At 37.5% G+C, this 13,021-nt stretch overlaps 1 protein-coding gene across 4 annotated transcripts in view; it reads left to right on the forward strand.

Annotated features, from left to right (window-relative positions):
- The window catches only part of LOC113119111 (oxysterol-binding protein-related protein 3-like), a 40,879-nt gene that overhangs the window by 25,141 nt on the left and 2,717 nt on the right, over nucleotides 1–13,021 (forward strand). For all 4 annotated transcript variants that reach the window (XM_026288325.1, XM_026288327.1, XM_026288328.1 and 1 more), the window contains exons 18-20: nucleotides 4,440–4,584; nucleotides 9,210–9,360; nucleotides 9,447–9,573. In XM_026288325.1, coding sequence (XP_026144110.1) covers nucleotides 4,440–4,584; nucleotides 9,210–9,360; nucleotides 9,447–9,573 — 423 coding nt within the window. The remainder of the gene's footprint in view (nucleotides 1–4,439; nucleotides 4,585–9,209; nucleotides 9,361–9,446; nucleotides 9,574–13,021) is intronic.

Raw genomic sequence — 13,021 nt, forward strand, 5'->3', positions numbered from 1 at the left:
GACACCAATGTGTCCCTGAGCAAGACACGTAACCCCTAGCTGCTCCAGAGGTGTGCAACCTCTGACATGTATAGCAGTTGTAAGTCACTTTGGATAAATGGTGTCAGCTAAATAAATAATGTAATGTAAAAAGTCATAATTGAACATAATCACAGTCGTATCTGTTGAGCATGCGAACACAGTGAACAGTCAGGGTTGTTTAAGAATCGGTATTAATCTTAATAAAAGCCTAATTAAGATTAATATATGTAAAATAATTGCAATGCTCTGTCAAAATATTTTAGTTGTTTACAGGTTTCATAGAAAGAGAATGTGAAATAACTCAAGGCAATGCCATAACATCAAAAAAAAAAAAAAAAAAAACTTTTAAAGAAGAATGGCTTCAGTGTTGGAAATGGGGTATGGACACCGAATGGTAATAAAATGGTAACAAAAACAATACATCTACAATTAACATACAGGTGTAGTGTGCAAACTCTACTGCATGGGGATGTTTCGATAATTATAAGTTCTAAGAATTCATTTTTTTAAATATATTTTGTTAAAAAAATTCTGTTAAAATGCTTCAGTTTCAGTCTGCTGATATATTATAAATAATTGAGCTCAAAAAGGCAATTCATGACCAAATCAAATATAAAGAGCACATTGAAGTTAAGTAACTTTTTGTTTTTTTTGTTTTGTTTTTTACCTCACGATACGATATGAATTACAAAAACGTCTCTTGCAAACTGTTAGAAAAATTCTGTAAATCAAATTTAACATGGTAAATCGTTTTATTCTTGGACTTAGCTAACACTGGTCTTTGTGTGTAAGCCAGTGCATTTAATATATGCACATTGATGGATATATATGCACATTCGATGAACCGGTTAAAAAAAAGTGGTTCATCGGTTCTTTTACACTCGACATAATAACGTCATTGGTGATGACGTTATGGCATCACGTCTATCGTAGATAGATAGATATAGAGTCAGTTAAAAACTCTAGGGGTTTTCAGTGAAGTTGGACAAGAAGACTGTTAAACAGGAATAAGGGATGATTTAGGAAAAATCTGTACTGTGTATAAAGTTAATGACACATTCACAAATTGAGTTTGTAGTAAATAGAACATGAACACGAGTAGAGCAGCTGATGAAACTGAACTGCAGCACGTGCTGGTTAGAGCGATTTCTCGTTCTCGAGTCAAAACCGGTTGCATCGGTTTTTGGATCATCAGTACACTGAACAGAAAAGCGTTTCTTTTGGTCGCATCCGATTCGAGAGCCGAGGAGCTGATACTGCGCATGTGTGATTCAGCGTGAAGCAGACAGACACACAGAGCGGGTAATGTTATTAGCGCGGGTAAACCGAGGGCTTGGATGAAGGGCAATCTGGTGAAACGTAAGTTAATTTAATAAAAAATACATCACAATGGATTATGTATAGTAACTGCATCATGGTTTCTGCGCTGATGACACCTAATTTATTTACTTTATATCTTCAAGACTTAAATCCTCGTATGCACATTATTGCTGTTACTGTTTGGGTGCGTTTGTTGCAAAAAACTCAAATGTAAACTTTTCATGATTATGAGATTTTTAACTGACTAAAGTTATGATGACTGACTTATTTTGACGGGTTGACGTACCTTTATAGTTCTGTGTCTGTGATGTGACGCTAGTTTTACTCTAGTGATGGGAAGTTTGATTCTTTTGAGCAAACCGGTTCTTTCGGACGGTTCGATTCAATGAACCGGTTGAAAAAAAAAATGGTTCAGCGGTTCTTTTACGCTCGACCTAATGACGTCATTGGCGTCATCGCGAACCGGTTCGATTCAAATAAATTATCTCTCTCTCTCTCTCTCTCTCTCTCTCTCTCTCTCTCTCTCTCTCTCTCTCTATATATATATATATATATATATATATATATGTATTAGGGGTGTAACGATACGCGTATTCGTATTGAACCGTTCGGTACGACGCTTTCGGTTCGGTACGCGGTACGCATTATGCATACCGAACGGTTCGTTGGACTAATTAATTATATTTGAAAAAAAAAGAGAAATATAATGATATGCGTTCAACAAGGTAGCCCAATAACCCAAACGACGTAACAGGCAACGCCCCTGACACTCCCGAAGAAGAAAAAAACACCAACTTATGTTTATGTTATGTTATGACTCAGTCAGGCGCTCGCTCACTCAGTACGCGCTGAAGGCTCGTTGCAAAATGGCCAATGCGTTTAACAGACTAGAAAAAGATGACTCTCAAACATATTGTTTGAGATGCATGATTCCATCTATGAGCTGCTCGATCAGAGTGACATGAGAGCCCCTCCTTAGAACATTATTTGTAAATCCATGTTATGGTAAGTGTGCACGTGAAGTCTTTGCACACTTTCTGAAATCCACACTGTGGTAAGTTTGCACACTACACTAGTGCTCTGCATTCTTTCTAAAATCCTATATAGTGAGGGCTTCGCGCGGTTGCTTCATTGCTTTAAAAAAAAAAAAACACCAGCGTGAATACTTGAAACATGTCAACTCATTTACGCCGACATCACCTTATTGTGTCAGTATCTGGGAAAAGACGAAAAAAAGGAGAAACATGCACGCAACAAACTATCCCTGCAGCATTTAGACACTATAGCTTACAGGGAATCCAACCCAAACACCAGACCTGTTGGTTATTTTAGGATCTTATATTTCTGGTCTGTTAAATGCATTAGACATTTTGCAATGAGCCTTCAGCGCGTGCTGAGTGAGCGAGCGCCTTAGGGGCCGTTCACATATCGCGCCTAAAAACGCGTGGAAAACGCTAAGCGCGTCTTTCTCCTCCTTTCCAAAGCGCTCGGGCAGAAGCGCTCATGAGGCGTCTGTCTTTGCTAAGCAACAATGACGTGCTCTCTCTCCATGAGACGCGGAAATTTCAGCGAAGGATAAATGGATTTGCAGCTCTAAAAATCGCTTGCAGTAGCTCTGCTACTAAATTTATTTCAAAATTGCAATCCATATACAACTATAATCAGCTGTTCCTTCATCTTGGCTGAGTTTTCAACGTTGTTATGGGAAAGGATGAAGCTGATTGGTTAGTTCTTGTCACATGACCCGCGGTGCGCTTGCGGCATTCTGAAAAGTTGAGATGTTTTTGCATTTTGCTGTATCTAAAACGTATCGAACCGAACCGTGACATCAGTGTATCGTATCGAACCGAACCGTGAATTTTGTGAACCGTTACACCCCTAATATGTATATATATGTATATGTGTGTGTGTGTATGTATGTATATGTGTGTATATATATGTTTATTTGAATCGAACCGGTTCAAGGAAAAGAATCGAACTTCCCATCACTAGAGTAAAACTAGAGTATGAACCTGGACTGTGTATTAGTTGGATATTATCTCAATGGAACTCTCAACTTCTCGTATACATGGATCTAATTTAAGGGTGCAAAAAAAAATCAAAACACTTGAGAAAATAGGCTTGTGAAGATGTCCAAATATATTCTTAGAAATGCATATTGCAAATCAAAAATTAAGGTTTGATATATTTACTTTAGGAAATGTAGAGAATCATCATAGAACATGATCTTTACTTAATATCCTAATGATTTTGGCATAAATTAATAATAGACCCATACCATGTGTTTTTTTTTTTGGCAATTGCAAAAAATATTCCCCAGCAATTTAAGAGGGTCTCACATGAACCCTTGATTCTGTTTTCTAATGGTTTCACTGGCAATCACTGGCAATGTCCTTAATCCTGTCCCTCGCGCCCTCTACCACCCCCCACCTCTCAAGAGTCTACTGCATAAACGGGAGTTAAATTTAGTAGTGTTTTTTTTTTTTTTATTTTTTTTTTTTTTTTTTTTTAAATGTTCAAAATTATTAATTTTTTATTTGGTCAGTCTTCTTTAATGTGAAGTTGCATCTTTGGGACTTGTAATGCATGCATGAGTTTGTCACTTTTTCTCAACACGAAGCTAAAAATAAATTGGTAATTTATGTAACTCATCTCTCATTTGTGCATTGCTGGATATGATAAAGTAGATCAATTAAAGCTGAGATCTCTCTTCTAGATGCATAGCTGTAATGGGGTATTAATCACAATTCTCAAAGCACACAGGATGGCGCCATATATTGGTGGAATAACAGGAAAAAAGATTTTTGGTCCATCTCTTACTCTCTAGACTCCAATGTGTAGAGATTTGTGTGATGCACAATTAATTATTTAAATTATAAGAAGCCTGTCTCTAGGGTGCTTCACACTTGACTAATTGTGTTCTGACGTGGAGGAAAAAAAAACGAAGTGTGCATTCTTAAAGGACATGTCTGTATCATCCAAAGAAATCCAAGGAAACGGTTATATTTTGAATTAACAAGTAGCGTACGATTGTTTTTCTTACTATGACCAGAGTATTTTGCTCAATTTATGTTTTTTTTTTTTTCTTCTCTCTTCAGCTATGGTGATCATTATGAGTGGAATAAAGCAGTCACTTGCATCCACAATGTGTTCACTCAGCAGAGATGGCTCGAGCATTACGGTGACGTCATCATTCGTAACCTCAATGACGATGAGTGCACCTGCAAGATCACATTTGTCAAAGTGAGTTTTAGTTGTTTTTGTTCTCTTCACTTAAGAGTTGTTCTCCATAAATTATTTACTCACCCTGGTGATGTTTTAATGCTTTCTTTTTCAGACCACAAAAAAACTGATTTTTAATTTAAAAAAAATTACAAAATATAGTATTACTTTGCAAATCCTGGCCTTTGCGAATGGTCAGTTGGTCATTAGCACAGCACACTAGTGCACACAGTGTTCAGTAGGCAAGATTTATCTAAACGACACCGAAAACATGACAACCAAAAAGTATTTACATTTTGAGTATATAAAAGGGGTAGCACAGACTAATCCTCTGCCATAATGCTTTAAGCTTGATGCCTTTGATTTGAACAGAGGATTTTATATATATATATATCCTCTGTTCAAATCAAAGGCATCAAGCTTAAAGCTTGAAAAATATATATATATAATTATTATTATTTTTTTTCATAAAATATATATTCATTCACCTTCACCTAAAGGATTATTAGGAACCCCTGTTCAATTTCTCATTAAACGTGTAGTATGGAATTTTTGGCCACCAGGGGTCACTCAATCAAAATAATAACATAAGACGTACTTTGATGACATTGGGAAAGAGCGTAAGGCTCATGGGAGGAGTTGTTCATTGGAACACGCGCTCTGTCGCTCCCTGTCATTCCTCACTCATTCTAACTTAGTATTTTGACAATCACGTCTTTTCGAACGGAGAGACTGTTTCAACGGCAACAACATAAACAAACGTTACTGCGCATGAGCGCTTTTGCGGACCAAACTTAACTTCCAGTAGACTTCCAAATAGAGTCAATAACAACAGCCAAGTCCCTCTAGAGTAGATATTTTTTGATAACAAACAAAATGTTTGCTGCGTGGATCAGGCAGACTTAATGAAAATGCAAATTCATTATTTGTCAACAGGAGATGTTTTAAAGCATAGACATAAAGCGCTAGAAATGGAGGTTTCCCCAGTAACAGCTGCAAACGAAGCAGAGCTGGTACGCTCACACGCTGCTTTATCAGACATATAACATGCAAGTCTTCCTTCAGAAATACAGCGATATAAAAACACCTGTGCATCGCTTTGATATTTAAAAATATAAATGTAAGGAATTATTATTAACCACCGGAGCCCAACTTCAGTCTACTCGTCACCTTGCCATTAACTGCGTTTGTCGAAGGCACCGCAGCCAGACCGATTTACACAACACAGACCGGAAGTTAACTTGGGTCCAGGCGCGTGTGCGCCCGTTGAAACAGTCTATATGAATTATGAGACCCCTATCAAATCAATATTCCATCTAGCTAGTAGTAATACATGTTAAAAAAACACGGTCGCCTTTCGTTAATAATTATAATTACGTTATAACTATGATATCGAACAAGTTGGAGAACTGCATTTGAAGCTACTTTATTCAGCTAGATGTAGAACAAATGTAGATTTACATGAGAGCTAGTGCGTCTGCGTTTTACACAAGAAATCATCGTTTCACAAAATATACGGATAGATAAAGTTAGCTGAATGGATGCATACCGGTTTATCAGAATGCAAGCGAGTTCGGCATCTCTCTGTAGTTTCAGCTTGTCACGAAGCTCTCTCTATCTTGGAAATGCAACTCCAATATTACCCGTGTCTTGTTGCTTCCCTTGTCCCAAAACCATCTCGGGTCATTTATTTCACCCGTGCGTTTGCGCTTCACAGAACGTGCAGGCAAAGCATAATCATGATCCATAACTAAGTTATTGATTGAGGTTTAAATATGAATATAAACAATATAAATATAAAATATAATAGTCTCGATCAAGGCTACTACTTTTTCTTCTTTGTCTCGTCTTTGTTTCTGTTCGCCTTTGTATTTGGTGGTTCCGCAGGAAGTTAGAAAAAGTAGAGGGGTCAAAGTTTATATGACGCCATAGACGGGCGACAAAACGGAAATAAAGAAACGTGCCGTGTCTTCTAATTAAACTATAATTTTCTCCGGATTTGAAAGTTTGTGGAAACTGTCGGGATGATGTAAGTACACAACTGAAAAATATATATAACATATGTAATTTTTCTGCTTTAAAAATAGCAGAAATCACTATATTGCGCCTTTAATGCAATTATCTAATCAACCAATCACATGGCAGTTGCTTCAATGCATTTGGGGTGTGGTCCTGGTCAAGACAATCTCCTGATCTCCAAGCTGAATGTCAGAATGGGAAAGAAAGGTGATTTAAGCAATTTTTTATTTTGGCATGGTTGTTGGTGCCAGACAAGCTGGTCTTAGTATTTCACAATCTGCTCAGTTACTGGGATTTTCACAACACGCACAACCTTGAGGTGGATGGGCTACAACAGCAGAAGACCCCACTGGGTACCACTCATCTCCGCTACAATTTGCACAAGCTCACCAAAATTGGACAGTTGAAGACTGTAAAAATGTTGCCTGGTCGGAGTCCCTGATGATTTCTGTTGAGACATTCAGATGGTAGAGTCAGAATTTGGCGTAAACAGAATGAGAACATGGATCCATCATGCCTTGTTACCACTGTGCCGGCTGCTGGTGCTGGTGTAATGGTGTGAAGGATGTTTTCTTGGCACACTTAAGGCCCCTTAGTGCCAATTGGGCATTGTTTAAATGCCACGGCCTGCCTGAGCATTGTTTCTGACCATGTCCATCCCTTTATGACCACCATGTACCCATCCTCTGATGGCTACTTCCAGCAGGATAATGCACCATGTCACAAAGCTTGAATCATTTCAAACTGGTTTCTTGAACATGACAATGAGTTCATTGTACTAAAATAGCCCCCACAGTCACCAGATTTCAACCCAATAGAGCATCTTTGGGATGTGGTGGAACGGGAGCTTTTTGTGATGTTTGCAGGCCTTTACTGCAGCTGACTTCAGTTGTTGTTTGTTCGTGGGTCTTTCTGCCTTTAATTTTTTTCATCAGCAGGTGAAATGCAGCTCAATCGTGTTGTGATCAGGAGATTGACTCCGATATAGCAGAATATTCATTTTTTTTACCTTCAAAAACTCATGGATTGCTTTTGCTGCATGTTTTGGGTCCTCGGCTATTTGCACTATATGAAGTACTGTCCAATCAACTTTGCTTAAACTAGAAGCCAGAGTAAAAAAGGTTGACACTTTAATTACATGATACAATCTATAAGGCAAAGTCATCTCATTAAAGAAAAATTAATGGTGAAACTCAGTTACTGTGAATTAAAAAAAAAAATGCTAACATGTTAATAAATAACCTTGTCTCCTGCTTGTAGCTCATCAATGCACACCATAAACCACCATCCCTTAGTTATACAGTTAACCAAAACGTGTATACTCTTAATTTATGCCCCCATTTTCTTTAACATTTTTTTTAGAACCTTTACTTAGTAACATGGTATTTTGCTTGGTGTTTTGTTCATAACCATGGGATGATCTCTATTTGAAGCAAAAATTTATTTCTCAGTTTATCCAGAGTTGTGCAGCTCTACTCCTGTGTAACTGGGGATCACTATTTGTTATGGGAGGACCCTCCACAGATCATTAAATAATAATAATAATTTAAAAAAAAATCTGTGCCACTACAGCTCGGACCTGCAAAAAACATCTATTTTGGTTCTGATTGTTTATCGCACTGAAATATTTTAAACTTCTGATATATGGTTTTTAAGGGCACACATCCGAAGCGCACAGACAGAAAACGGCGATTACACAGCACTAAACCAAGTTCTCATTCAAACACATTTGTTAAAATCACAAGTTACAAACCTAATTGGTTATGTCTGTGAAGGCAAACAGCTGGAAAGTAAATATCTATATCTATATATATGTATGTTTATTTTAGATCTGTGTGGCTGCAGCAATATACAGTAAATTAATTAATCCGCTGCTCTGTCTCCTCTAAGGCTGGGACTCCTAAACAGTGTTCATTGCATCTTCTGTGCAGACAAAGGCAGAACAGTTAGCATGTTTTGCATATTTGGTGTAATGATTAAGGTAAAAAAAAAAATTGTTTTCCACATGCTGTACATCGTTTCTCCTCCTATGTCCTGCCTTTCTGAAACGAGAGGTGCCGGCTATCCAGTGCGTTGTGGTTGGCCAAATACCTCAAGCATGTGACCTGAAATGTTTACACCCCTTGCCATACTGTGATGCATGTCTGGTCAGAACAGTGGCGTGAAAAGACAGAAACAAAGCCATTATAAACAAGCCATTGGTTGCACCCTGTAAGGTTTTTTTTTTTTTTTTTTTTTTTACGCTTAGGTTCCATAGAAATGGGCATAGTGTTCGTCAGGTTAATCGACTGACTTTATCTTATTAGATTCTTAAAGTCAAGTCACCTTTATTTATATAGCGCTTTAAACAAAATACATTTAGTCAAAGCAACTCAACAACATTCATTGGGAAAACAGTGTGTCAATGCGAAATGATAGTTAAAGGCAGTTCATCATTGAATTCACTGATGTCATCTCTGTTCAGTTTAAATGGTGTCTGTGCATTTATTTGCAATCAAGTCAATGATATCGCTGTAGAGATGGTCCACCAAAAAATGCTAATTCTCTGCTCACCTCTTGACCAGATGTACATCCCTTTCATCAGATGTAAAGTGTATATGACACTAATGGAGTTCTCTTTTATCTAGTCGCGTTACTGGGGTGATGAAAACAGCAAGAATGAAGTGCAGGGCACCGTCCTTGATCGTTCTGGCAAAGTGGTTCACCGCTTTGGGGGATCATGGCATGAAGGCATCTTCTGTGATACACTTTCCAACCCCCGATGCATTTGGAAGCCCAGTAAGTGACCATGCACACGGTAGTCCTAACCAATTTACATTTTTTTGATGTTGAATTAGATTGTCTGTCTATATCGTAATTCACAGATCCTCAACCAGATGATTACTTTGACTACTATGGCTTCTCCCAGTATGCCAGAGAGCTCAATGAACTGACTCCTGACATAAAGGATAAATTGCCCCCGACAGACACTCGTTTCCGTCCAGACCAAAGGTATGTGGCCAGTAGTTAGAGACAGAAAAATATATGTTTGACCATTTGCACTGTAATGTGTGCTTTCAAACGGTGTTGGGTGGTTACTTTGGAAATGTAATGGATTATTGTTTATTGTAAAATGGATCCCCATTAGCCGTCACCAAGGTGAACGAGGTGAGTCTTCCTGGGGTACACAACAAAAAGAGATCACATAATGTTAAAAGAAAAACAGTATAGCACTATAACGTTATATACATCAATACACATAATCATAAATTAGTCTGAATAAATGATTACAGTATTACATTCATAAAATAAATATGTCCTTTCCTTACTCACAATTTTAAATAGTGCATTCTCAGATGGTACCTAAAAGAGTCTTTGCCATTCATTTTACGTATATTCAATGGGCAATTATTCCAATGATTGATGGCACGATAAATAACAGTTCTCTTTAAAGCATTTGATTTTGGGCATGGTAACATCATCAGGCCATCGTCCACAGACCTAGTCACATGAGAATGTACCTGATCACACCTAACAATTTGGTTATATAAAAAAAAAACTGGTTGAGAAGAATAGACAATGTTTCTACAAAACTTAATTGTATTAAAAACCAGCCTCTTCTGCACCGTTAACCATGATAGCTGAACAGTGCATACTAACAGTATTTGTTCTAATGGGACAATGTAATACTAACCTAGCAGCTCTGTTTTGGGTCATTTGTAATTTCTTTAGTTGACCTTTAGATATAGATGACCATACAGAGGCACAATAATCCAAATGACATAAAGATTTAGCCACCTGCTCCACAATGTGTGTGGGGACATAAAGACATTTCCTCACCATAGAGATACCACTACCCATCATCTTCACTATGATATCAATATATTCTACCCATGACCGCTTACTATCCACTATTGTGCCTGGTAATTTTACTTTATCTACCTGTTCTACAGGTTCCCCACACAAGTTCAAACTCATCTTTGGTATTAATGACAATTTATGGCTCAATCCAAAAATAATTGATTTGGTTTTTGAGAGATTCAGCACCAACTTATTCTGTTTTATCCAATCAGAAACCATATTTAACTCTGCTGATAAAACAATTCAGTTCACTGGCAGTTTTTGCATCATAATACAATGTGGAATAATTTTACCTTCTTTCCAAATAGTGGGAAAAACACCTTTCATTAAGCATGCATTTAATATTTGACAAAACGGACCGCAAACCTAGTCAACCGCCAGGCTAAGTACTTTACTGTCCAGCATATCAGTAGCTACTGAGCTGTGTTCGGGCAGAGACTTCAACAACTTTTCCTCAACATTATTAAACTGGAAAGTACAACTCTTATCTAACATCACATCTTTTTTTTTAATAAACTTATAAACTAATTAGAATCAGTATTGTCCATATTCTGCCTTAGTGCATGTACCCTATTTATGTAGAAATCATTAAAATAATTCGCCATATCAGATGGTTTGGTCAAAAACTTGCCTTCTGACTCCACAAAGGAAGCCCCTCCAAATGTCCTCCTCCCCATTATTTCATTGAGGGTTTTCCAAAGCGCTTTACCATCTTGCTTTACAGCATTTATTCTCTGCATGTAACCTTTTTTTCATCAATCTATTCAGTTTAGTAACCTGATTTCTCAGTTGACAGTACTTGAATCTGTCCTCCACCAATCCAGTCTTCACTCATATAGATTTGGCTTGGTCTCTTTCCTTCATGAGGCTCTTTATACTCTCATTCAGCCATGGGGCTGGTCTCCCTTTTACAATACACCTTCTCATAGGGGCATGCCTATCAACAATCTTAATAAATCTTTCCATAAAGATATTTAAGGCGGCCTCAGGCTCCTCAGCAGCATACACATCAGTCCAATCAATACCACCAACATCTGCCAAAAAACTCTGGAATACATTTCTTAAACCTTCTTTTTATGTACTATATTAGCCTTACAGTTTGGAATTTTAGTTTTTCTGGTAATTGCTCAATATTATGGTCACTAAAACCCACAGATCAAGAAACTGGTTTAGTGCAACATTCAGGAATATTTGTATAAATATGGTCTATGCAAGTGGCAGAAGTATGTCCAGCACTGTTAGTAAAGACTCTGGTTGGTGGTTGGTTGAGAGATCATCACAGACAGATTACAAGCAGCGATCAATGAAACTTTTTTTTGTTTGTTTCATTGGACATTGATTCGCAAACCAGACAATGTTCATATCCCCAAGTAAAAAAATATCACACTTCACATCTGTAACTGTCAATTAACACACACAAATCAATCAGGTATTGCACATCAGTCCCAGGAGGTCTATAACAGCAACCTATTAGCACCGGCTCTAGGTGAGGAAGATGCACTTTTACCCATAACGATTCTAAACCATCTTAGATAACTTTCCGGCAACACTGTGCTCTCAGTTTATCTCTGATATATAATGCTATGCCACCCCCATATTTATTTCCTGTCCCTTCTAAAAAATATTATAGCCATCAATGGAAATCTGTGTCAAGAACAGTAGCATCCAGATGAGTCTCTGATATTCAGGCCCGGCTGCAGGATGAAATTACTGAGGGGGCATGTGAAATTGTTAAGGGGGCTTAACTTTATTACACCATCAATGATTAATACACACTGAGATCTCGCTTTGCAACGACAAATACAGCGACAAATACAGCGCTCCCTAAAACACTCCATATGCAACTGCAGGTAACCAGAGACTAGCTAATTTTAAACCGTGTAATGATGATAAATCATGTCCTATACCTTTTTAAAAGAGCTGCAGTTTTCTTGATTTGGCACTGAATCATTTAAGTTTAAAATATTCTAACTGACTCCCGAGAGTAATACGATTTTTTGAGGGCGACGGTTATTTTAGAACGTTCCCCCTTAATGTTTCAATGGCAACGCATCATATTTGTCACGTGAAACACCGCAGCCACAATAATAACACTGTATAACAGATGTAGGCTACCCTTCATTTCGTTTTTCCTTTTTTATTTGAAATATTCACAAACTTACCATGTCACCAACTATCCTATATTCCGATTCTCAAATATGTGTAAGTGAGTGTCGTTTAAAAAATTGTATAACAATGGAGTAAACTTTATAGTTAGCCTAACGTTACTTCCACTGTTTATCTGATATGAAAAACACGTCGGCAAATTATATTTGAAAATATTGTTTTTGCTGCTTTCACAGACTCCAAATGTAGGCTATTGTTTTACCAGTGCTTATGTGTAGCCTATTTAAATGTATGAAATCTAAAATGAACATTATGAGGTTGAAAACACTGCATAGTTGTAATATATGACAGCGTTGAGCTCGTCCGTCTCTGGCTCAGCGCCAACCAACGCGAAAGACGTTAGAATCTGGCAGTAATGCCACGAGTCACAACACTGAACATTCTAAATCCCATGGGGATAAGGTTAAATTATTATTTAACTCAAAAGGTTGAA

Source organism: Carassius auratus, chromosome 19 (assembly GCF_003368295.1).
Source record: "Carassius auratus strain Wakin chromosome 19, ASM336829v1, whole genome shotgun sequence".
In the NCBI taxonomy this organism is placed as follows: domain Eukaryota; kingdom Metazoa; phylum Chordata; class Actinopteri; order Cypriniformes; family Cyprinidae; genus Carassius; species Carassius auratus.